Source organism: Sceloporus occidentalis, unplaced genomic scaffold, assembly GCF_023333645.1.
Source record: "Sceloporus occidentalis isolate IW3139 unplaced genomic scaffold, rSceOcc1.0.p SCAF_97, whole genome shotgun sequence".
Classification (NCBI taxonomy): Eukaryota; Metazoa; Chordata; class Lepidosauria; order Squamata; family Phrynosomatidae; genus Sceloporus; species Sceloporus occidentalis.
The window spans coordinates 2,389,044-2,416,378 of NW_028317077.1; the positions used below are offsets into that span (position 1 = coordinate 2,389,044).

The 27,335-nt window shown below is 40.5% G+C and overlaps 1 protein-coding gene across 1 annotated transcript; it reads right to left on the reverse strand.

The window, feature by feature from the left end:
• Positions 1 to 3,331: 3,331 nt before the first annotated feature.
• Positions 3,332 to 27,315, reverse strand: LOC149284229 (phospholipid-transporting ATPase IC-like). The gene is made up of 27 exons (XM_089497005.1): positions 27,156 to 27,315; positions 24,132 to 24,229; positions 23,096 to 23,209; positions 22,749 to 22,847; positions 21,869 to 21,930; positions 20,851 to 20,923; positions 19,270 to 19,340; positions 17,596 to 17,678; positions 17,070 to 17,228; positions 15,961 to 16,049; positions 14,744 to 14,940; positions 14,353 to 14,586; positions 14,055 to 14,076; positions 11,939 to 12,095; positions 11,647 to 11,838; positions 10,354 to 10,466; positions 9,812 to 9,976; positions 9,411 to 9,522; positions 8,553 to 8,628; positions 7,826 to 7,955; positions 6,934 to 7,222; positions 6,559 to 6,782; positions 5,689 to 5,772; positions 5,051 to 5,296; positions 4,331 to 4,469; positions 3,746 to 3,876; positions 3,332 to 3,562 (listed from the first exon to the last, which is right to left on the reverse strand). The coding sequence occupies exons 1-27, from the start codon at positions 27,313 to 27,315 to the stop codon at positions 3,332 to 3,334; spliced, it is 3,750 nt and encodes a 1,249-aa protein (XP_089353131.1).
• Positions 27,316 to 27,335: the final 20 nt, after the last annotated feature.

The following is a 27,335-nucleotide window of genomic DNA, read 5'->3' on the forward strand; positions in this document are numbered from 1 at the left end:
GACTGCTTAATCCCCAGCCTTCATATGCCAAAGCCGCAAAGTGATACGTGGCCCCTTCCCTCCCCGGCCAAAAGGCCCGCACAAGGTCCATATCTTCGTAGTCACTATTCAGGCTTCGATGCATCCTCAGCCATAAGGCAAGATTAAAAATTTGGTAACAGAGATAGGCATTTAGAAGTAAATCATTTTATTTACACGTTTTAATCTGGAACTCCAATTTTGCGTTATTTCTATACACATTATTGTGACTTTTATGGCTGTAGAACCCTGTGATGCCTTCATACCCAGGAAACATTCCGAGATCCTAGAAAAGAGGGAAGTCAGAAGAGCGAGGAGAGACACAGGGGTTTCAGCCCCAAAGAATGACTGAAGTTTGTAGAGCCTGGGCCCATGGTCCAGTCTACAGATTCTATGGAAGAGGGTGAAGACACTGTTTAGAAAACAAAAAACAGTGAGCCGGTCTAAACTTTCTCTCCTCTTCTTTTCACTACTGTCTCTCCACTGGTCTGTCTTTTTACTCTTTTTTTCCCCACTTCGCTATTCTGTTTTTCTTTTTTCGGTCTCCTTCCTTCCCATTTTCTCTCATGTACTCTGTTTCATCTTGCTTCTCCTTTCTGTTTCTCTTTCTTCTCTCTCTTTCTACTAAACAAACATGCAGATGTCACCAGTAAGTCCATGCTCGTAACAATGACCCCAAGATGCAACCTCGGCAAAAACCGTATACCCACCTCTACTAGTAATACTACATATACAAAATGTGTGTGTTTTTTGTGTTTAGCTCCACAAAAATAGGAAATATTACCAAAACACTATCCAGAAACGGAATTAGAAGAATTAGCCTCTTTCGAAGCCACAAAGAGCACGCAATGACAGAGCTGGCTCTAGTGGACGAGTCCTGCTGAAGGACCACTAGGACAAGCTGTGCGTAGGATGTCCTCTGCCTTGACCTGCCTGCCAATTTTTATTATACATTTAAAAAAAAATTAAGAACTCAAAAGATGATTATTAAATCAGAAAGCCTATATGACTACTATGTACTTTTCTTTTATAAATGCAGATTGGCAAGAGTGAAAAAGTAAACTAAAAACCCACAGGCTGTTGGAACTATCATTTAGAGCCATAACTAATGAAACGGTCTCTGTACTTCTTATCAGGACGGTATTAGCTACTTCTACCCATCACTTACTCAGTACCTTCCTTCCCTACTGAAAGAGCCTCAAAACTGGTTTGTAATGGCATCAAAACTAGGCTAACAAACGGATAATGTATATTTCTCTTTTGTTTAATTGGGACTCCATCTTCATTTTCAGTGATCCTCATGAGCGCACGAATCAGGCAAAAGTTGATAAAAATTAGATTCATTCGAATCCACGTTCACGAGTCACACACGTTCAGGACGGACAAAGTTTTTTTGGTTTCTGTTCCTTTACAGTTTGTAAGATTGCTTACTTTGTTCCGATACCACTGTCAGTGAATATTTGCCGCTGTGCTATGTTTAATTCACAGGAGCCGTTTTCATACTCAAAAAATTATTTGTAGTCAATGAACTTCATCTAACATTGTAGTTTTGAAAACCCAATGCGTCCGTTCAGGTTGCTATGGGAACAAGAAAAACGCATAGAAGTTGTTGAATTAAAAGGACAGAACTCTCCTCCTCTGTGTAGTTAAAATGGCGCCCGCTGCGACAAACAAATGGACAACGATTTTCGTATTGCGCACATTTGTTTTCTTTTAACATTCGGCATTTGTACAAAAATCAATGTGCAAGTCTAAATATTATAACAGCACAATACTTTATATGCCACTAGAGGGCACTACATATAATAGAGAAATTGGTGTAACATGAACTTGCCATAATCCCAGTAATATCAATATTAATTTAAATCGGCCAACTCTTCTGGAAAAAAAACCCTTAGTATTCCACGAATATTCGCCCATTCCCGCATTCATTTCGGTTTGTATACATTTTTTTGTGCTGATTTTCTAGCTGGGGTTAATACGGGGTTAACAGCAGCTTTGGCACCAGGATTTTAAAGGTCCATTAGAGCGACTCTATTGAGTGCCAGCAGGGGGGGCTCCTCTGGCATCAGGAGTTGCTGTTACGGACCTTTAACTCCCGACGCCAAAGCCATTGGTCTCCCCAGGCCAAGTTGCTGGAAGGTGTACTTTGCCAGGATGCCAGATCAGCCGGCAACCAATAGAGTCGTTGTTATGGACCTTTAACTCCTGGTGCGAACCTACAGATTCCCGTGAACCCCTGCTATAGTACGAAGACTTAAGGTTGACTAGAGGTAGAGACTTGTATGGGGGGGCAGGATTAGCTAGGAGATACTTATGATATTTTTTTAGATATTGTTAGTCCTCATGTACGTTTATCCACCGCCATATTAGTTCATTCGGTTTGAACAACGAAAAAAGCAGCATTCTTGTGCGTTTTCATGCTCTCCCAAATACGAACGCACAAGTCTAATAACTTTTTTAATTAAAGTGCAAGGTTCTCCGATAAAGAAGCTTATTGGTTTCTATATTTATGAAGGGGTGGGGGCCGATGAGTGACCAAATTGTGCTTGAGAAGACCCACAGTGGAAATCAGACCCCTAAGGGGGAGATCACTCTTTCCATACTGCTCTGCTGAAGCCTGCAGGGGGGCTGGATCTCCTGGGTCCTCCTCGAAAGTGCTATGACTGGGACCATCTTCAAGGAGACAGGGACAAAAGGCAATATAGCAACACTCCAATTATATATACCAGGAATGCATTTAGGAATCTTTATAAAATAAAAAAATAAATAAGGTATCATACAAAAACATTTTTCATTAAACATATCAAAGGCATTAGCACACAAACACACCATTTTACTATAGTTTATTATTAACATTAAATATTCAAAGAATAAAAAGTAATCCACGATTTCATAGGCGCTTAAGTCCAAATTAAAATTCGCAACCTAAGAAAACCATCAAGAATACCCCACATTTAAAATACCCGGGTCTATTTCTGTAGTTTTTTTTTGTTTGTTTTTTTTTTTTTGAGTATATAATCTCTTGATCTGCCCAGCATATTAAAAGAAGGGACCCGCTGACTAATTTGCTCCAGTGACTTCCCTAAGTAACGACTATTGTTTGCAGACAGTTGTTCAGGGGAAAAAAAAAAAAAAAAAAAAAGATTAAAAATGCTCTTTGTTACAAAAACGATCATATTAAGTGTTGCTGAACTCCCTTTTTCTTTTGCTTTACAAAAAAAAAAATTCCTGAGACAGAAACTACTTTTAAAAAAATATACACACATACAGTTCATGTGCAAGAATTTAAGTAAAAAAAAAGGAAAATATATTATAAAGTGTTTGCAGCAGACTGGATGATTTCAGAGGCATTGCCTCCAAGTACGGCGTCCAGCGGAGCGCGTCTTCTATGTATATTTCGGCCTGTAGAAATTAGGTCGGCGTAGCCTCGTTGATGGGAGAAGGCGTAGGCAGAGCGGCGTGCGGATATGCCACGCCGAATAGTGCTGTGCCTTGGTCTCCACTTGGCTTCCTCTTTGAATTTTCTCCTGTTCCTTTGAATCTTTGGTTTGGGGGGGGGGGGGGAGAATAAAAATCTAGTTATATTTCCATAGTAAGGAAGCACATTTCTTTTTCTTATTATTTTTTTTTATTTTTTATTTGCATCTTTATAAAAATAAAAATAAATAAAAAGGGTGGAACCTAATTATAAACAAAGAACTTTTTTTGTGTAATTGTCACTTACTTTGTCACTTTCTGTCGGCCACATCATCTTTATTAAGAAGCGCATTGCAACTATTGGAAGTAGACAGATGGCCACTGTAAGGATTATCGTTAGCCAGAGATATGGCTGTCTTAATGCATTGGGGGCTGCACCTGAAAATAAGAACAAGCGATTTATATGTATAATCCTTATTCTGTTAGTATTTTGTTTAGCTGTGGTTCTCCTGGAAGTAACTACAAATACACAGGGGCATTGACTCCATAGAAGAAATACATTTTCATGGAAAGTACCCATGAAAAGGGTTCTTTACAGTAAGAGCAGTAAAACGCGGAATTCACTACCCACAGAAGTCATGCTATCAAAGTCAATAGCGCCCAATAGCGCAACATGGGCTGGATGATTTTTAGGTGAGAAGAAGGGATAAAATTGGTTATAAGGATTAGTTATAGTTTGTTTAGCAGAATTACAGAGTCAAAAAGGTTTTTTGTTTTCCTTTTTTGAGGCACAATTGGAAATTGCTTCAATATTTTGCCTTCTTCTGGATGAACAGCAAAGACTGAGCTTGTGTCCGTTTTCTTCATCTTTCAAACACCGTTATTATGTTACCTGTGAATATGAAGGTGGACGGTAACAGAACGTGAATCCCAGCACTGTGGAGGTCAAACGTGATTCCAAAGTAAATGGCAATGCTTCCGAAAACTGAAAATGCGTTGACAAAAGTCCAGTACGACGTATCGAGCCCAATCTACGAAAAAATATAGATTTAGCAAAAAAAAAAATAAAAAAAAAATAATAAATTATATATATATATATATATATATATATATATATATAAATATAATCCATACTATATGTTGAGGATGATTTTGGGGAAACTTGAACTTATGAATGAGAAATCTATATCAGCCATGCCTGTTTAGTGAAATTAATAATGTACAAGTGCGGTCAAAAGGTCACGCCATTTGCTTTCCATGGATGTCCCCTTAATAGTAATATACAGTGTGTATCGCTAGACCCTGCAGAGCCGCCAGGCCCAACTCAGCTTGTTCGCCTGTTTAGCACGCTAGCGTATAACTGGCACAGGCTACAGGGTTGATATCTGGAAGCTGTTACTAGGGTGGGATAGCAATGTGCCCCCACAATGGCTGTGAACGGATGCGCTGGACTCCCACCAGTGCTGCCTGCCAGGAACCGTCAGTAAAGTGCCAATGAGTTGAGATATTGCGCGTTTCACTGGAAGAAAGGCTTTACTGATGCCCAAAGTAGGAAGCCATTCGAGTACGGCCATTTAGTATACAATGGCCCAGATGGCTGAAACCTGCTTACTTGGAAATTGACAGTGATGATAAGGGCAGTAGCCGTCGTGACTGCAAATGATTGATAATCTGAGGGGGCCTCTCCGTCTTGTCCCATGGTTAACAGGAAAGCGCCGTACGGAATAAAGAAGATAATAAGTGAGGTGATGACGCCGTGCAACAGACTCAAAAAGAACTTCTTGTAGTTGAAGAGCATGTCTTTTTGCCCCGGAATGTACAGACGCGGAAATCTTACACTAAGCTTGTCACTCACATCCTAAAAGGGGGGAAAAAAAGGAACCACAATAAGATTTGAAAAGACTTTTGGTTTTGCCAAACATCGGTTTAAACCTCAATGTAACATTCTCCGGCCGTTGGGATTTTTGACCTATGATGCCAGCATCTGTAACTGTGGTCCTGCGGTGGCCACGGTGTTAGTCGTTTGCTGACCTCATAAAGTCACTCTGTTTAATGCACGATGTAGGTACCCCAAGACCATGCAGTATAGGGGATCAGCCAGGTCTCCTTACCTATGGAGAGACCCCGACGTGCATGAGGTCTGTAATTATTTATTAAGCACGCAATGTAGAGAATTACACAAGAAATGCACTCCCTCCAAAAAAAAATGTTAATAAAAAAGCAAAGCAAAACCACCTTACGGTGACTTACCTGATCCAACAAACCAACGAGCAGCACCGGCAGACTGGAGTATATCACGTTGTAAATGGCAATGAACCAGTCTTCATACACAGTCTGAAAACAGCCAACAAACCACATGAATTGTTTCACCGCAGGTCCAATCGGTTCTGCCCGTTATTGTCTTGTTAGCATACCTGGGAGCTTTCTAAACGAGTGGACCCTGAGACCTTATGTAGTTACTTGGCAAACGTGTTAACTAAATGGTTCTACTTCAAGGAAACCATGAAGTTACTTAATTGAGTCACCACTTATTGGGAGGCCCAGGTCATCTCTGGACTGTGTGACTGAGACCGGGGCAAAAAACCTGAGACTCTGGGTCAAACCCTGGGAGTTCAATGGTATGCATTGGTATGTGGTTATTGGGTTTGTGTTTTCGCCAATACTGTGACCACAACTAGGATTTGATTTTTGTAAAAATCAAGATCCATAAACCTCCTTTCCCTTCCCCCACTTTTTTCAGTGGCACCCCAGTTTTTTTTTAGTTTTTTTTTTTAATTAGCTTATATTCACTAAACTTGTGTTTCAGTGCCTGACTTCACTCTACATTATGAAGGGCCAACTCCAGTGAGCTTGTGCTTCAGGGAGAGCTTGGCTGACCCTGTATAATGTATCATTAAAATTAAGAGTTCTTAAGTCTCCTCACACATTGAATAACGCATTATACAGAGCCAGCTCAGCATTTGCCTTACATAATGAATAGTGGAGAGTTAAAAACACAACTCTCCTGCAAACTCACCGTTTAGTGAATGGAGCACACCATCTATATTAATAAACACTGACCACGACAGCAGTCACAAAAGGAATTCTTTTTACAATGTGAACATTGGCAAATCTCTTTACCTGGGCAGAAAATCCGTTAAAGAAAGAGTACCAGAAATGAACCAACGTAAACGCAAAGTTTTTGTAGAAGAAGTAACGTAAGAATTTGCACATCCGAATATACGACCACCGTCCGTGAACCAACAGGAGTCTCTGAAGGTATTTAAACTGAGCGCAGGAGTAGTCGCTAGACATGACGGCTTGCATCCCTTCCTGTCCGCTTATTCCAACACCGATATGGGCCGCTGCAATGAGTACCAACATAATTCAATTACGGCATTATTCTGAAATGACGACCGTAACAGGGTACTTCAGGGGAGGAAAAAAGGACAGAAGGATTTGGAAATGACACGATAGCATAACTATTAATGACCCGCTGGCTCAATGCTTCCTTACTTTTGATCATGTTGACGTCGTTGGCTCCATCTCCTATAGCCAGTGTAATTGCTTTCTTGTATCTCTTTACCAAGTCAACGACCATGGATTTCTGTTTGGGGGTCACCCTGCAGCAGATCACGGAGCTGCACTCGCACGCCAGGTCCACGAAGTTCCTCTGTCTCTGCTCTTTTAAGGCATCAGCTTTAAGTTTCTCTTGTAAACTCTTCTGTTTCTCTTCTTGGGTCTTGGGGAATTTGAGCTTCAGACGTTTCTTCTTCTTCTTTTTCTTTTCTAGGAGGATTTCGTTCTGTTTGTAGGAAAGATAAAAGGTAATCCACAAGAGACTATAAAAAGTGCCTAAAATAAATCCGATATAAAATATAAAAAAATTAAATCTTTACCATTCAGTTTTTATTCTTTTAATTCTGCCACCCCATTAAAATATTAGCATAACACATCTAATCTTCCCCGTCATCCAAATAGATTGTAAGCATGCAAGAGCAGGGGCCTCTTCTCCTTCTGTACCAGTATGTTTAATCCTCTTTTATTGATATTTAAATTCTTATTTACTCTAACCTATTGATACAGCACTACAGAATCTGCAGGTGCTATATAATTAAACGTAATGAATGGGTTTAATACTTGATCGCCACCCTGTTCCACTAACTGGACTCTTAGCAGATATTTTATTTATTCTCTGAAGGTTTAATCATATAAAACACAGAAACTTGTAAGAAGCTATTTCAGTTTCTATGGCAATAACCTATCAGTGCTTGCTTATATTATATATATATATATATATATATAAAAATGTATAATTCATAGTTTATGGTTATTAAAAAACAAAACAAAAACACACTAGTTTGTCATTCGAGGAAGCGTTTTTGGCCATCAGGTGATGCATGCTTACCAACCAAGATCCGGTTATAATGAGCGCACGCTTCTGGTCCGACTGGAAAAACGGCTCATTGTTCGTCATGGACCCTGGGACTCCTCCTGCCCTGTTCTTCTGATTCTCCATTCTGGTCTGTAGAAGAGCTCTGCGCGATAACAGATCAGAAAAGGACTTTAGTAGTCCGTGCACTCAAGCCAACACCGATTGATAAATACAATGGAGATGAACGCTACCAAAATTCTGTATCTAAACAAAACTTCCCTGTCTGTAAGACTAAACAAAGCCCTCTTTCTGTGTCTATGGAGTAATAATAATGCAGTGACATCCATATTTACCTTTCATAACCCGTTATCTGACATGTGTCTTAACTTTGAATTATTATAGTAGCTTAAGATTAGCTTTCTATTTTTTAGCTCGTCTGACATCAACCAAGGAAGAGCAGCTGCGCTTTATTGGTTGATGGCAGAGGAGGCCCCTGTCGGAGACCAATACAGTTGCTCGTACAGACCTTTAAAATCCTGGCACCAAAGCTGCAGCGTAGTGCGTACCGCTTTAAAATAAATAAATAAATAAAAAAACGAAGAAAAGAAACGAAGAAAAGAAACGAACAAGAAGAATGCACACGAATATTTGCCCCAAACCAAACACAGGAACAGGCGAATCTTTGTGGAATACGAAGACGAAGAGTTGGGCGGCGCCCAAGTCTATTAATAATCCCACAGAGATGATTCATTTTACTCACGTTATGTCTTCTCCATAGCAAATAGTCGTTTCCTCTGTTAAAAGTTCACAAGAAAATCCGATGTTTTCAGCCGTTTCTGGGGGGGGATCAAGAGTCTGCAGTAAGGATGTCTCTTATATTGAAATTACATTGCGGTTAAATGGTGCCGGCCGTTATTTTTATGTAGCTGCATAAAATCGTAGAATTTTTCTGAGTTGTCAGGCCCATCGAATCTGCCCCACAAACCTTATTTGGCCCCAGATCTTATTCTATAGCCAGAATAGCATAATGCCTATCCTGTCCATGTTTAAATTACTCACTGTGTTAATGATTACTACTGGGAGGCTGTTCAATTTATCTTTCACCCCCTCAGTGAAGAAGAAGGAGAAAAATACGCCAGAAACTTAAGTTAAATGGATTAATTAAAATGCTTGTAGGGATAATCCAAGAATGATGGTCTGTTTGCGACGTTGAAGGACTGGAGCTGTGCACCTTTCTGTTAAAGCGACAACGATTCTGACATTTTATTTATTATAAATTCACCTGCCAACATAATGTCCTCAGGAGGCCCTTACTGCATCACCTCCTGTGAGCCACACATGTCTCAGGCCTCCAAGTTGAACAACTTTGACCCAGATCATGGACACCATTAATGTCTGTCATCTAAATTTGTTTTTATAAGGGCGGGGTGATATGGTTTAAAATCCAGGCTGGTCTGTAAGACGGAAACATCCCCCTCTCAGTCCTATGACACATAAAATACTATATATCTACCTCTGGTGCCTGTTGCTGACACTCCATGAATTCCATGCATATGGTTCTACAGCAATGTTACGAGTTCTCTGAGCTTGGTACAGAATCAGCAGACAAGGGACTTACCCTTTTTATCACCGGTAAGCATCCATATCTTTATGTCGGCTTTAGCCAGTTTGGCGATCGTTTGAGGGACTTCATCTTGCAGCTTGTCTTCAATAGCCGTGGCGCCCAATAACTGGTGAACATAAGAGCCAGAAAGTTCAGAAAGCTGGAACTTGGAAAAAGGTAATTAAAGGAACGAAACACACAAAGGTGCTTCTGCAACCTTTCATACATCCAGACATCTTTAATGCACCGGTGGCCATTATCTTTGAGATAAAATCCTGAATAAAAAGTCTGAATTAAAAACTTTTAAGCTTTTAAACACCCATAGGCCCTCCTTCACAGGGGCTAATGGACATCAAAATATGACATCATATTCATCACATTATATTCTTTAGTCATCGTAGCTTCGTTCCACTCACCAGTAACTCAGTTTCAATCTCCTCGTACACTTTATCCAGAGCCTGATCCCGATCATTCATGGCCACGGTGGCCTCCATATACTTTTTGTTCCATTTCTCAAAGTCTTCATTGCTTATGTCCTTGTAGCTAAGGCACAGGGTCCTCAAAGTCTCATTAGCAAAAATCTGTACCAAGGAAGAATAATAAAATCATTGTTGAAATTGTAGCAGCAGCTGACAAAATTTGGATCAACGGGATTTACGGAGAAAGCATTTCTGTGTATCATATCTAGGTACATAGATGATCTTCTGTATGAAGATAGCGAGTCAAAACACAGCCTTAAATGGTGATGTTATGAAAGTTCTAAATTATAACTTCTAATTCATACATTCTATCAAAACATGCACTTGGGCTTCTAGAAGCACCAACATATGCAGAATTAAGCTTGTATTCAGAGTAACTTGGCTGAAGACCACCATAGAGAAGAAGTGTGGAGTAGCGACTCTCTGCAAAACTCCATGAGCCATAACCTTCTGGACAAATCATCAATGTGCAAACTTACATCCAAAGCCTCTTGAGTCACTTCTTTGATGGGATTGCTGGCGTGCAAACGTTCATATATGACAGTATCAGCCCCCTTACAGTAAAGCCTGATGTTTCCATTGGGTTCTCTCACTGTATAAAGAATTATAAATATATGTCAGTAGAGATATCTGCTAACATTCTAAATGTACAAATTAAAACCTCGGTCCGCCTTAAACAACACTTTATATGAGCATTCTATTATTTACAGTACACTGCTTACATAAAAGAATGATACCAAGTTTGACATTGATGTGAATTCAGAGCCGGCCTTAGGCGTTGTGGCGCCCTGTGCGGACTACTCCTCTGGCACCCCCCCTCACTGCCCCTTGAAACTACCCCCCCCCTCTGCCCCTTGAAACTACCCCCCCCTCTGCCCCTTGAAACTACCCCCCCCTCTGCCCCTTCAAACTACCCCCCCCTCTGCCCCTTCAAACTACCCCCCCCTGCCCCTTCAAACTACCCCCCCCTGCCCCTTCAAACTACCCCCCCCCTGCCCCTTCAAACTACCCCCCCCCTGCCCCTTCAAACTACCCCCCCCCTGCCCCTTCAAACTACCCCCCCCCTGCCCCTTCAAACTACCCCCCCCCTGCCCCTTCAAACTACCCCCCCCTGCCCCTTCAAACTACCCCCCCCCTGCCCCTTCAAACTACCCCCCCCCTGCCCCTTCAAACTACCCCCCCCTGCCCCTTCAAACTACCCCCCTCCCACTTACCTTGTTGCCGGAGTCCTGTGGTGAGAGCGGGAGGCATCCGTCTTGTTGAGGCATCCGGCGCTCAACATGAGATGCCGGCACCGCGACGGAGTCACGGAGAGTAAGGGGCGCCGAGCGGTTGCTGAGAACTTCACGAGCAACCGCTCGGCGCCCCTGCCCGGGACTTAGATTAAAGCATCGGGGTTTTTTTGTTTTGTTTTTAAACTTTATTTAACATGAATAATGTTAAATAAAGTTTAAAAAAAAAAAAAAAAGACGTTTTTAAAACGATGTTTTAAGTTAAGTCCCGGGCAGGCGCCCCTGCTACCATGGAGCCCTGTGCGGTCGCACAGGTCGCACACCCCTAAGGCCGGCCCTGTGTGAATTTAATTCCAGGGGGGGACATCATGCAAAAGGGTTCAAGGTACACGAGCCCAGAGTAGCTGCTTACATTGTGATTGAGCGAATGGCCCTCATTGAACAATGGTTTCCAAACGCTTTCTTCTTGTTCAAGGCTTTTTAAGTTTGAATAAAAACTTAACTGAAGAATAAATCCTTAAGTTTAATGCTACATCTCACCTATTATAGACATGCGCTTCCTGTCACTGTTAAAGTCGAGAAGAGCAAGAACTTCGTAGGTCACCTCATTTCCCATCTCGCTAATTGTGATGGTGCTCTGGGTCCTTGACAAGAATACAAAACCAAAGTTCCTGGCGGCAGTGACTAAAGCCCCTTCATCAGGAGATGCTGACTGGTAAATTATTTCACCCGCTGTAAGTGAAAGAAATAAAAGTTATTCCAAAATAGAGTCCACGAAAAAAAAGCCCACCTAGTAGAATGATCACGTAGGCTTCTAACATATAGCACTTACACTCCGTCTTTTCCACCATGACAGTGTGGCACAGGGCAAGTAGCTTAAAAAATAGGTGTACTTCTGTATTCTTGTTTGATCGGATCTCATCAATTAAGACGTTGTCATTGAATGTAAAAGTCACATCAGCCAAGGGGTTCCAGCTGAAGTCTACGAGCTGTAAACACGAAGAAACAAATGGTTAGGAATCAAAACATTTGAAATCAGAAATTTAATAAAACGTCCAAAGCTTTCACAAGCTTTACCCAAAGACAAATTAAAAGAAGGTCTTGAGGTTCTTGACAAAGTATTTTGGTTTATCTTCAGCAGGGCCGGTCCTAGACCAAGTGGCACTCCAGGCAAAAATATTCCCTTGCTCCCCCCATTCCTTTACAAAGATGGCAATCAGCCTGTCTAGGCTGCCAATATTTTTAAAGCCAAGCAGCGACAAAGCCGTACAGAGTAGGGAACAGAGCAATTAATTCTTATGCAGGCGCAGCTGAGCTAGATACACAGGGTAGATCACACTCAGGCACAGAGAATAATTACTCTACTGCTACGCTGTACAGCTTCTTCATTGCTCTGCTCCTTAGATGTCACTGTGTGCGACCTTCCCGGCTCATACACCCTAACACTATATGCAGCCACATACTCTAACACCATACACTGGCACTCGGTGTACAGTAAGACACACTAACGCTGTACATGGACACTCCACCCAGTTTAACAACGTGTACAATAACACCCCTCCATACACACATCCACTCTATCACTGTACACGGATACACCCACACACAGTAACACCATATACTATACACCCAACTCAGACTGATACACCCACACACACTAACGCAACACAGTCTAACACCGTACATTGATACCCCACACAGTCTACCATTGTACACTAACACACATACACTCATAGTAGCACTGTACACTGACACTCCCCTCATGCGCACAGACAGCATGCACTGTCACACCCAGTCTATCACCGTATGCTGACACATACAGAGTTTAACGTGTACAGAGTTTAACTTGTACGCTGTCAGACAGACATTTTCACAGTTGCCAGACTCGGCAAATGACCTTTTTTAAACAATACTAAATAGTGGGTTAAAACATGCTAGAGTGAAACATTCTATACCCATTAGTCCCAAAACAGCAACAGTAATCTATACTAAACACACATACGCTGCCCTCACAAACAAAGGAATACCCATACACACAGACATTCACGCTTCCCCTTACAGCCACACACTTACTTGCACTAACATACAAACACTTTAAAAACACACTATCCCCCCTCCTTTCTCATTATCTCCCCCATTTCTCATTTTCTCTCCCCTTTTTTCTTCTTCATAACTTGGTGGTCCCGTGGTAGGAGCGTGCGGTCGGTTCACACAGACCTCTGTTTCAGTGCTCCCTCGCAGTACGCACGGCTTTAGTGCTGAGCCCCGGAATATGATATCATTAATAGCCAGCGAAGGAGCACTAAATCATAAATCTGCATTAACAGACCTCGGGCTTCCTTCATTTTGGTCTGGCTAGAGGGGTTCCATGATCGCCATAGCCAACCTTGCAACTCCAAAGGCGACAGCCCCTCTGATTAAGACGCCCCAAGAGGCAGCCTTCGCCGACTTGTACTAAGACCGACCATGAGAATGAGTTTTTGAAGGCTGCATTGTGAAAATGCTGTAACCATTTTAATTATAAAGCTCAAATTTGACTTGCGTGGCTTTCAACATAGCAGCTTATTAAATATTTTAAACACCGTAGGAATTCACTTGTCACGTTTTACGGAGTTGGCTTACACCGACCATGCCGACACACAGGTAAACAAGGCTGTGGACAGAACTGTAAGAGGTCCATAAGGTCGCTTGCAGTTAGGAGAAGCACAAACCTCCACTCCCTGTACTATACCACCATACAGGACCCCAGCACAAGTTATATATGGAGCTCTGGGAAGTTGCTGGGTTTTACAAGGAGTCTCCAGGTAGAGCTCTGTGCTATATCTACAATAATCGGCATAGTGCAGTTAATACAGTATTACATTGTAGAATTTTCTTAACTAACCTCGTTGATGGTTTGCCCACTTGTTTGTCTTTGTTCACCTTAAAAACAAATGACAAAAAAACACCAATGAACTGAATGATACAGACCTTCAGTGTTGATGGCGAAACAGAAACCATAATAAAAAGATTTATATAAAAGATTCCCCATGTGCACAGACATATATATATATTAAATCAAGTCAACAGCAGATATAGCTCATAGGATATGGTTCCAGCACTCACTTCTTAAATAAATCATAACAACAATGTATGCAAGGGATATTCATAAATCTATTGTCAACATAGGATAAGGCTAAGGCAAAAGAAAGGTTTTAGGTCCTACAGCGGTTAGATAGATGATATGGTTAGATGAGCCATATGCACATTAGATATTTTTCTAATAATTTACCATAAGTCTCCCCGTTGATGGTGCATTTCTTGAAGGTCATGACGTTTTGCGTCAGGGTTCCGGTCTTATCAGTGAAGATGTACTGGATCTGACCCAGCTGTTCATTTAAGGTGGTCGTCCTTGCTTTGGCCGGAGTGTCCTTTGGGGAGTAGTACATCTGTAGGTCCCAGTTGATGAAGTAGCTTTGACCCAGTCGGATCACCTCTACGCTGTAAATCAGACACCAATTATTACAAACACACTATAGAGGACAAAGCCTAACATGTTGATGTTGACCATTATTCATCAATAGAGGAGAGCCAGAATTTTTAATTAGTATTTGGACAACACTAGAATGCATTTGGAAATTATGTATGAAATGCTCACCTCACATAAAGGGATATTGGTACCATGGTGTTGAGGACAATTATATAACCCCAAAAGGCTAAAAATCCTCGATAAGATGGAGAGTAATCTTTGCCATCATACAGATACCAGGACACATTCCTTGCTCCGTATCTGGCTTCCCAAAATGTCTGCCCAATGGCGAGCCCAGCAGCGGCAAGGATTAGAAGAACAAAGATCTGTAGAAAAGAAATAAATAAATCAGTTAGGTATCATATGAATTACTAACATCTAATAAGGTTAGCTGATCAGTATGGATCGACTACATGGTATCAGGCTTCAGCCCGCGTCTTGAAGAAACCATCCGTTATCCCCACTTTGGAGACATCCTGTCCATTAATGTCTGCACATGACTTTAGCTACAATCAAATCATCCTCGCTCAAAGGACTTCAATGCATAGGATATCTTCCCAGTCCCTATTGGTGTGGTCCATTTTGCAAATGTATGGGCGGATGCTGCAGAATCCCCCCCCCCCAAGGCATTTGCCCCTTTCCTGTAGCGTAACAACCCCCCCTTTGTGTGTGTATAAGGAGCTTGGGGGCAACCACCCTAACATACTTACATGCACAGTAACATACTAACGCACACACACAGAAACGTACTTACTGGCTGAGGAGGAGGCAGTTGTTCCAATTCCTCACATACATCGCCTGGGCTCAGACTTAGTTCAGTGTGTTGGGACTGAGGGAGCGAGGCCCAAAGGCCCAGCGTTATGCTCGGCTTGGGGGGTCCTTCGCAATTCGGGGGGCCTACATTACACCAGTGCCCGTTTCCCCACCAACTAAATGCCATGCAGGTGATACATTAGACAGAAAACATCTCTCTGCACGTACTAAGCTCCAGTCAGACCTAGTTCTGCATACAGTGGTCTTTTTAGACCCCAATGCATCCATTGATTTAAAAGGGAGCCCTTTCCTGACTGATTGGCTGCTTCAGGGACTATCCCTTTAATTGTGCATTATATTACCAAGTAATGGTGATACATAGATCACTGACACTACAATAAAATGAACAAATTATATGACAATTTATTCAACACATTCAATGAAACAGACACTTGGTAGCAAATTCTCATCTGCGTTAAGAATAAAAGGCTCTGCGGGTGCAACATGGGCAGTAAATTACAGCGAAAACAATAAAATCTAGTAATGTATATACGTGTGCACACTAAGAAATGACACATATGGAACATCTTTACCGTGTACACCATATAATTCATGAGGTAGTCAATTTTTGTTCTTTTCTGTGTGGTTTTTCCACTGTTCCTCATAATTTTAGTGTCGCCACCTAAAATATATAAATAACAAAACTTAATCTCACTAAATCATGTACATTTACAAGACTGCTAAAATATTGAACCAAAATCATTAGGAATACTGAGGATTCTGAGAGCTCTATGGTATATCCCAAATTCAAAATATTCAAACAAAATGGCATACTAACCCACGTTGAAGTGTCACTTCTAAACATATGCTACAATTATAATACAGACTTTCACGTGCGGACAGTGGAAATTGTAAAATAACACTTTTTTTTTTCTTTACATACAAATAAACGTGTCCATTATTTTTCACCAAATCCAATAAATGATCCATATTTCATATGTCTGGTTTGCAGTCAAATGGTCCTTTACATTTACCAACAGAGTGCCGTGATCTCACCTATATTGCTGAAAAAGCTTGAATTCAGAATGTGTGACAGTCAACAGCTACATGACGCAACTGGTGCCGGACTCTCTCTCCCTACAGGCCGCATACACTCAGGTGTCAAAGCCTTGCATTTGTATTTTGGTATTGAAATCCAGTATGGTTGGTATTGTGGTTGATAGAACATTAGTTTATCTTAAGGGACACGGTCATTATGGAGTATCCTGCACTAGAACACCGAGCACAGAACCCAGAAATTAAGGAGTAGTCCAGAACTAGTGAACCCTAGGTGCTACACAAGAGGGCTCCAAAAGGTAGTTGGTGAGCTACTTGTAGTTGTCTAAATAACACAGAGTAGCTCCTGTCTGGGGAAAGAGATTGTCTATATACAGTATCTGTTCCAGCACAACTAACCTACTGGAAAAAGAATGAAACATTTGAGGTTGGAGAACCATATACTTGGAGAATCCTGGGCAATCTGAGATAGCCCAATGAAGGCATTCCTCCAGAAACAAGCTAGATGAATTCTTCTATTGCTGAGAAAACCCGAGTATGAGTGTATATTCATTGTATGTAAGCTGTTATTTAAATCTAATAATGTATACAGATACAACAGTAGCAAGTAATGCTAGAATTGTAAGTTATACTCCGTAAAGCTTACCGGCAAATAAGACCAGCCCATGGCAGCAAAGGGTATTCCTGACTGTGCAACCACGAAGCAAGATTTTATCAGCATCAAGACCGTAACTCATTCCTCTCCAGTGTAGCGTCCCAAGAAACTTATCCAGGCGATTATTCGGTTCTTCGCATGTAACTAGCCCTTAATAAATAAACCAAAAATTAATAAATTCACTAATTAGGCAGGTCTGATTTCTGGCTGGAGGTTTCCTACATATGTTTATATAGTATAACCGAAATCCAATTCCAGCACTGTAAAATGGAGTAAACATATATTTAGACAGCCATGCAGAGAGGAGTTGGATCACAAGAGCTTACAATCTAAAGGAAGCTGGAAACTAGACAATAAGAAATATAGCTGTAAAGTGCTTGGTTTGCACAGTCCTTGTAATATATATACATATATATATATATAAACATATATATATATACATATACATATATATATACACACACACACACACAGTATGGCTTGAAAATATTTTAAGATATACTTTTTAAGGACTTACCATCAAATTCAGCCAATGCAGCTTCTTCTTGGAGAAGCTGATCTGTTATTTCGAGGGACATTCTGAACTTTAGGTTGGTTTCCCTAAAACAGAAAAAAAGGAACGAAAGAGATTTCGAAAAGGAACGAAAGAATCCAGTCCCATCAGCAAAACACACAGAAATCAGGTAATTGGTCTCCTAAGACGTTTCTGTGCTAATATACTACAGGTGTTCTTATTTCTGCACTTCACTACAGATTACACTATAGATGGAGACTATGGGTAATGTATAAAAGAGAGATATCGGGCCCGGACTGGCCATTTGGCACACCGGGCTAAGGTCAGCTGCTAAAACACCTGTCCGCATGCTACATGACCATATCCAGCCAGTGGCAGCTCTTACATCATCAGGTGGCCACCAGCCTTAAATTGCCAGGGCCGCCCTATCATCCCCATTCCATCCTTGAGCGATAAGATCTGAAAATCAGCAGGAAGACCCCATTGGCTGCCCTGGGAACAACCAGGGTCCGGCTACGTTAGCGCTCTTTTTTCGCTGATGTCGGCGGGCAGTCCCGTTTCTGGAGGGGAAGTGGGCAGGGAGTGCGGCATGCCGCACTGTCGCTTCACCAACCTGGAGTGTTTCCGTGGTGACCTGGAGAAACGGTGCTTCACTCAGAGTCTCCGGTCAAAACCCCGGAGAGTTCCCAGGCATGGTGATAAGACCACTTTTCACACGTGTATGCTGATAAATGGCATGTACGTGGGCACCTGCGGAACGCTGCATTAGCGGTAGACTGAGACCAATTTTTAGATGGCTATTAAGAAGGGAGCAGAGCGGCAACCCCTATAATTATTGTACAGACGTAATCCAATTAATTTATATTTCCACTCGCATTACCGCCAAAAAGTCATGTACTCGTAAAACAAATGTATCTTTAACAAAAATATTAGCTGATCTCTATATCCGTGACGATTGGTGACTATTTATTTAAACCCAACATCTATTTTTATAGTTTTTAATATTTGAACAGCTCACACCTGTCTGTGAAAAGGTTTACCATTGGGACATATTGACAAGCCAGGTGATGGCTGTGTATTTTCCCACTAGACTCGCCCTCTGTAACTAGATCGTTACGGTCATCACAAAGAAATCTCTCCTAACCTGGCATCAGAAGGTTAAAAACATACGAGACTTGAGTGTAATAAGCTTTGGTTGGCTACTCCATACTTGTGACCCATTTACAGGTTCCAATAGACAATGAACAGCCGCAGGGAGGAGAAGGGGACAGGACAGCTCACAAAACAGATCCAAAAACAGATTTGAAAACGTGATTCTGCACTAAACACGCATTTAAAAATATATATAAAAAGTAAAAAAAAGCTGTTTTTTGATATTATAACACCCCATGATGGGGATGTTCTCTGCGCATGCTTGTGGTGGGAAGGGATGCTGGTAGCCCACCGGCTACTCCCAGAACTCCCTAGCCAGCCAATGGAGGAGCTCGCTGGTGTATAGAGTTTGCGAAATTTGGCAAACCGGAGACTTATTTGGCCAGACACATTTCCTGTAAGTCTAGGAGCCGGGGGTGGGGGTACATATATGATGACCAGAGCATCCCCGAGGACAGTAATACAATGAGAAATTAGCAGACGCCCCGGTGTGATTATAACCCATGAGAATACACAAAGGCTTACCCATCCAGGTCTGCAGTTTCTACATAACACAGGCTGTTTGGTTCCGAGCTGGATAGCAATAACACGTCTGCCTGTAAATACACCAACCAGGGATCAGATCACATTGCATTTTAAATGGAACAGCCTCCAAGCAGAGGTGGTAGAGGGTAATACAGTGAGGGGATTTAAACACACATGAGATATTCATAAGGCTCCTGAATCTAAGACATAACCAACGACTGATTACGTTTTTAATGCCGGAAAAATTAGCTGAATGGGCCTCATCTGTCATCAAATTCTTTGTTTCTATAATATACAGTTTGCCGTTTTCTTGTCTGGGAAGTTATGGAAACAAAACATTATTTTATATAGTTCACAGCATGCCTAACGTAGTCAAAGATTTATAGAACGAAAGTGATGAAAAATATAAATGTAAGTACCTGTGAGAAAGAAACAAACCAAAACATTTTTTAAAGGGATCTCTTTAAACCTCTGATTTACTTTTTACATATCCTTTGTCAGTGCAGTGCTAAAACCTATCCTGTAGGGGGTGCTATTACAAACTAGGCATTTGTATGTATTAATATTATGTTTCTCAACTAAAATGTATTTCTTTCCGCCTTAACCGACAAACAAGGGAGGGGACCCTGAATAGTTAGTCAGTTTCTTAATTTGACTTCAGACAGGGAAACACATTTACTGGGGGTAATCTTTTGATCCCAGCAGATTAAAGAAATAAAAGATGAGATTACAAGGTACTTCCAGAAGATGAATGACAAGCAGCTAACCCTCCGTTCGGTTACAAAAGTCATAAATTCACCAGAATAGGTTGAATAGCACCCTTAATTCTTTATATCACCCCAACCAACTGCACCTCCGGTCTTTCAGTGCATTTGGCTATTGGAGCCTCTTTGGATGGGCAAATTAATTAACAGTCTTCTCTTCATTCAGTATTTAAGAGTAAACCCTTATGAGACAGATTGGTTCTTCCTAGGAGATAAATTTTCCCCTAATTTTTTTTTTTCTTACTTTGTAGAAAGGGCCGCATGCGATTTTTTTACAATTCCCTCACTTTTATACCAACATGCCAGCCAGCAGATCTGACAATATTTCCGTGGGTACTGAAGAATCAAGAAGTGATATTAAACTGATCGTTGCATAAAAGGCAGCAATCATTTTAATTTTGATGAGGAAGCCTGTTAAAAACACAGAAGACTTCTGTCTGGAACGGGCAAGATGGCCGCCTGTCATCTCAGGAACTGATCAGCAGCCTCTAATAAACTACAGAAAAGATAGGCATGTTGGCCTGCTTTTTTTGCGAACCGTGTACCACACTGGTTAGTAATCAAGGATAAAGAAACACTTTTATAGTGACATAACTTTATAAAGAATCCAAGTCGGACTTGTACAGGGCCTCCCCGTCATCGTTTAATGGCCCCTTAGACCTCTGTCTATCTGTCAGCACGAAGGACTGTTGACAATTCATTAAAATATAAAAAACATGACTACAAAAATGATACGTGAAACTGCATATTTGAAAGTACTTGATTTAGCAAAATAAAATTCCAAACATTCTTCATTATGGATAGGGACAACACATACTGGAACAAACTCGTTTTTGTTAATTCGGATGATGTCACCAACGTGAATATTTTTCCATTTAGTCTCCTTGAACCTAAGAAGAGATGCAAAATAATACAGATATCGTTATTAATCCCTCAAAGGCTGTTTAACAATGTTAAACTAGCTGCAAATGAAAGCAGGTGATTTCCCCCCAAATACTGCGTTTTATAGTTCTATACACTAAATAAACCAACATAATTACCTTTAAATATATATATCAAAAACCCATATAGCATTGGTTTTGGCACTCTTTGTCATGAAAAGGAAGGAGGCCAAGGAAGAGAGAGATCAGGGCAGGACATTAAAACTGGCTTTGTAACTCTGTGATGGCGACCAGCATAAGTCGTTGCGATAAAGCAGAAGTCAAACTCGAAAAAGGCAGACCCTGTCACCAAACTGAAGGAAGTCATGCAATGTCCTACTCAACAGATCCATGGGAAAACCATCGCCTTACAGCCCGTGGACAAGGGTTGTCTTTATGGAACGGGGCCTAGGGCAAGTTTCTCACTATGGCCTCCCATACCCAAATGCAAGGTGAAGGCTGGCGCAACCATCAGACCTCTTTAAAAAAAAAAAAAAAAAAAAAAAGCAAAACGTCCTGGTTCTTGGTCTGATATGATATCCCAGTTCTCCACACCAGCAGGTGAAGAAAGCGCTTCTGTACAGCTGTGTTCTGGCATTGGCTTAGACCTCCAGGAGTCCGAGGGAACCCCTTATTTAAGTCTTGCACGAGGCAAATGGGGCAGTTGCCCTGAACCTAAAAACATTCTTGCCTGTACCAACCAACACTAAAAACTGACCTCCCTGAACATTCAATAAACATTACCTCCCACCAGCACCTTTGTTAGGATCACTCAATAGATTTTCTAGTAACTTTTCTCTTTCTTTTTAAAAAAACAGCAGCAACATTTTCATAAACTCAAAACTATTTTTTACACCAATAGTAACAAAATTCACAATAATAAAATAAATTGCAGAACGTAGCAGGTAATTTTACCTTCCATCTTCTATAACCTCGCACGGCCGGTTGTTAATTTCATTGTCCATTTTATGCCGAGCCTTTAAGAAGAAATTGAAAAATAAATATATAAATATATTAAAATTGTTAGAAAAATAATACATTTATATCTGCTTATGAATACTAGATATTTTTGTAGCATACTAGAAATCTAATTCCATACCCCCCCCCCCGATGCTGAAAAAGCATTTTGTGCAAAGGCTCAATTTGCAGGTTTGGCAGAAGATGACAACCTGCTGCAGCGATTGATCTAAAGATGAGCTCCCTTTCATTATTGTAATTCTAAAACCAGATTTATTTTGTTGTTGACACAATAAGGAAAATTCCTCAATGAGATTGTCAAGTTTTTATTAACAGTCTAAAAGGGAACGTACAAGACGATCACAATTACAGCTCAGAGTTACAACATGGCGTGTTGTTTTTTGATGGCCTATGGTTATAACAGAATACATAGACCATTTTATTGTTCTGCTTATGTGAGTGACCGGTCCAGTTTTAGATTACGTCAACCTCATCAAATTTAAGTCATGCAGCTATACGTGTGAGCTGCTTTACTTCGACTGCCGATTCCAAACCGGTATTTTGAAGAATAATGCATTTATGTTAATGTATAAATTGTTATGCTGTTTCTGTTATTGTGACTTTTAATGCTGTAGAACCCTGCGATACCCTCATACCCAGCAAACATTCTGAGCTCCTAGAAAAAGAGGGGCATCGGAAGAGGAATGAGGGGCCGAGGGATGCAGGTACCAGAGAGCGACTGTCGCTTATCAAACAGGGACTCTCTGGAAGCATGCATGTACACATCTTGTTTTACTATGGTATCCCCCAAAAATAATAATAAAAAAAAAAACCTTACAATGTCATCCACGAGATCTTTGATCGCAGTAATCCCCAACACTAGGAGGAGGGGTATCAGGGTTGTTGCCCAAGAGACTGTGGAAATTTCAGGAATTGTCTGAAACAGAATAAAAAAAAGAAAGCATATTATGCAGATAAATGGTGCCAATTTATGCACATTGTATGCTAAGCGTGAGCCGTGACGTAACCCTGGTTGCCTTTAAGCATGTAAATTCCTTGGCAGTTTGTAACGTTAACCGACGCGGTTCACTTTTGTTTAGTTTCCGTGTGATTCGGTTACAGAGAGTTCTATACATTCTAATAGATGCAAATATATTCTTGTCTGGTGTCGGGACACTTTATTACCTGCAGGATGAGCAGCACGAGGAAATAAGCATTAGCTGCTCTCTTGAACTGTTCATACAAATTCACTGGTAGGAAAGTGATAGGGTTGTACTTGTAGGTTTTGATTGCATTTCCCTAGAAAGAAAGAAAAAAAAACAAAACCGCAAAGTTAAAAAAAAATAAAAAAATAAATAAATACAATAATGAATATGCTAAGGAATGTCAATTAATAGGAACATTTAAATGTCCCCAGGTTTAAAGTTAAATGCTGCCCCTATACCCCCTTAATTTCTTTATATAATTACACGGTTAGGGGGGTCTTCAAGCACATGCTTCTAGCTTTTAGCAGCGTTTAATGATTTAAAAAGACCCAGTCACCTAAATAATAGAGATTACCAAAACTGCCCATTATATATAAATATATTTATTATCTATTTCATTTTTTAACAGTTTTACATTATTTGTAATAAAAGGGTGAGATTCCTCTTGTTCACAGACCCCCACCTCCCCCAATTTTCAGCACCAGTTATATTTCTTGGAATCTCTGAATTTGCCCCAGAGGCTCTGGGATTCAAAGCCCATTACGGAGCCTCCAGGGCAGCTTTTTGTTCTCTACGTGGGGATAATTGTGGTCGGCACCACTATTGTTCATGGTGGACCTTTACTGGGGTCTGTGATGGACAATTTAATGATGTTCTATGGACCTTCAGAAACATTGCCATGGACACTGGAGTCTTTGTCTATCTCTTGAAGGGATTAACCCTTCAACCTCAACCAGACTCTAGCTCTCGTATGGAAAGAGGAGGACGACGGTTGTGGGTCTTCCATCTTGGAAGGTCCAAGGGCAGACATGGCCATATAACACACAAAACAAAATCTTTGAAAAAACTGATTACTCAATTTTTTTATTTTTTTTTAAATGCATTTCATTTGGCTTAACAAAATTTTTCACAATACACTGTAAAGAAACCTGGCTGATTGATAAAATATATATATTTTTTTAACTTTACACAAAACTGAAATCTTTCTCCATACAATTAAAGCTCAGAATACGTACTGCATATTTGCTTTTCTTAAAGCAGAGGAATGTTTTCTTCAGAAACTGCGGTTGATTGTAGAAATTTGGATCATTTGCTTTAACTTGCCAGCCACATTCTGAAAATAACAGAGTGAGGGAAATTTATACATTCAGGTGCTGCTCTGTAAATATTTCCGCTAAGAAAAATGTTAATTTACATAAATTACATCTATACATTTTAATTAGATACATATTTTTTGATTAAGTGCCTTTTGAGGCATAAAATGCATTAGGCGGTCTGTCTATCCGTATACCCCGAGGATGGGGCTAGAAAAGGGTTAAAAAAAAAATAAAAAATAAAAAAAAAAAAAAAAAATCGACATATCTGTTTAAGTGAAAATTCACAATTCTTAAAATCTTGCCCTAAATGTGATGCTCAAGCAGCCCAGGTTTTATGCGTTATCTCAATAAAATAGATAAGACCCAGAACAGGAAACATTCATTTTAAAAAGGAAAAAAATCAAAAAAATCCCATAAGAACAGAATATATGATCCCAGCAGATTTAAAAAGAATTTTCCAACACGACATGGAGCATGGCTATATGATGTATGATGAGAATACAATTTTATGTAAAAAGGATATATAGTATGTGTTATAGTAGACAGGATGAAATGGATTTATATAATAAAAAAAAAAAAAGGAAAATTTAAACAACTTTAAAACGAAAATACATGGAATGTAAAAGTTGCTAGTAATTCCGTGCTGAGAAATATAACAGGTTTTTTTGGCCGACGGGGCCACCTTTAGTAGTTATTAAACAGTATTGCTTTCTCTTTTATTTTTTTTAAATAATTATTAAATCTGCCAATCTGAAAAGGACATGTGTCTAAATAATTCAGCACGGGCCTGTTGTTTTTTGTAATGCTGTCAACATACTGTTTGAAAGATAAAAGCTGGAAGACATAAGCTTATGTTTCACGTGGCTGACAAGCAGCGATTTCACAAAGGAAAGGCTCCCGAAAGAAATAAAAACCTTAAAGTTAAAGATCCCTTTTATTATTTTTTTTTTTCGTTATGCTGTTGTCACTGTTAATTGCACAAGTCAGAAACCAGACACAACATTAGTGATAATGAGTATACAGGGTATATTGTAACAGAACGGTCAATGATACACAAGTAGGGATACTTGAAAATAATGTGGGTGCTTCATAGGACATCTATAACGACAAGGAAATCAACATTTTTCAAAGAGTAATAAAAACATAAATCAGGACGCGATGGAATTTTAACGTTGTTAACTACTATTGAGTGAAGACTGCCTATAATCAGAGGTCCCTTAATCCGCTGCTCTTGGGAAGAAGGCACTCGGCCGCCATCATTATGTCTAGAGTCTAGAAGCTTGCCGTGCTTCATAATGGAAATTGATAACTAATAATCGATTTATATAGTGTTATCAAGTTCCCAAAAATGTGTTACCCCTCTTCTGATTGGTGGATCTAAAAATGGAATACGGTCTGTCCTTTCGGTACCCCTCTCTGCCCTAGCGATCCATGATTGATCAGTATCTTTCTCTCCTCATTGCGTGTCTGTGTGTTTAATATTTTAACACAGGAAAACGTTACTTAAAATTTAATTAAAAAAGTACAATTTTGGAACAATTAAGTGTTACTTGGTTCACATGTATATTATATCGTTTTTACAATAAACCTTTTAACTGGTGTGAAAAGCCTTTAGTCTCCCCTCATTAACTACACATAATGGATGATTTGATCCTTCGTAATGCAGAGTGATCTGGAGATAAAAGTTCCTCATCGTCTTGGTGAGGGCTGACTGACAGTTGTTCATGGAAACTGGATGGAAGGGGTAAACACAGAGAGACGAAAGAAAGGGGGTCGGGTTCTTTCCCGTTTGTATTGGTACTATTGCGGTTGGTCTTGTTATTGCATTTTTTGGGTACGAGAATCTGTAGTCTCTCCAACATGTATATCCGGTGGTGGTCTGGGATTCAATGATGTCTGTATATCTGGTAATGAAGTGTAGTTGTCCTCGGAATGGCAAAGGTTTAACATGTTGTTACGACATGGGGCGCTGGCCCTGTAAAACTCACTAAATGCGGTGTATTAAGGTTTGCATGAGGCCCTGATTGGGAATCTGCTCGGTTCCGGTATTATGTTTGACCTCATTTAGATTTGATGACTTCCATCTATTTTTTGGTTCACGCTGCCCCGTCTCTGCATAGGTTCGGTTAGTGGATGTACAGGTTTACATCAATTACATTCAGTACATTATTATGTATAGGTAATCCACAAGCAAAACACACCCACACACACATATATATATATGGCACTGGCTCGTCGGGCATTCTTTTGTCCACTGGGCAGAGAAGCAGGCAGGGGTCAGAGCTAATGAACGTCAACTGGGTTTTGAGTGCCACGCAGTGCATGTTAGGTGGTTGGGCTTCTGGGGTTCGTGGCCAACATAGGGAATGAAATTTGGTTGTTAGAAGTCAAGTTTGGTCTGAAAAAGGCTGTGGCTTTGTAGAGAGCATTTAACGCGCCAAACGTGCAAGGTCATGGGCAGCTCAAGGAACAGGTGAATAACTGGAGAAATTGGGAGTCCGCAATACTATAGCGGCATTTGATGAATTGGGTTCCCTAATGGGCTAAGCCCCTTGGGAATAAAAGTTCCGCTTGCTGTTGTAGATTTACGGCTTGGGGGAATATCGACAACTTGTTTTAAAGTTTGTGGGGCAATGAAGTCTTTTCCATAGTTTATACTTGCGTCTTTGGCGGACTGGAACTAAAGAGTTCAAGTGAACATTGCTCAGGTAGCTATATCTGGGTTCATTTGTAGTCAGTTCCGGTTCTGTATTTATTATTTAAGTGCGTCACAATATGGTTAACCCTTAAACAAATTGATGTGGCCTCGCACAATCCAACAAGTTGTCTCTGCATCTTTATTTCGGCAAGGGATCAGGATCCCCTATACCGTGCACGGTCATGCCCCTGCTTCCATTCCAAGTGAAACAAACAGATAGAATGTACAGACACACGAAAAAGTACCTTTGCTTTGTTCGGCTTCTTTATTGACTCTGTTTTGCTCTGGTTCAACAGACTGAGGACTTTCCAGTTCATCATCTGTTTCATCATCGCTGTAGGGCATGACTTCATCATTTGGCGCTTGTGAGTCCTCCTCAAATGTGGTATCATAATCTGTTTCCATCTTGAGCTGGACAACGGAAG

Coding starts and splice junctions, on each gene's coding strand:
- LOC149284229 (XM_089497005.1), bottom strand. CDS start 27,315: ATGGAAACAGATTATGATACCACATTTGAGGAGGACTCACAAGCGCCA. Junction 14,941..15,960: donor TGAATTATATGGTGTACACG/GTAAAGATGTTC, acceptor TCTTTTCTACAG/ATCTTTGTTCTTCTAATCCT. Junction 4,470..5,050: donor TCATCACTGTCAATTTCCAA/GTAAGCAGGTTT, acceptor ATTTTTTCGTAG/ATTGGGCTCGATACGTCGTA.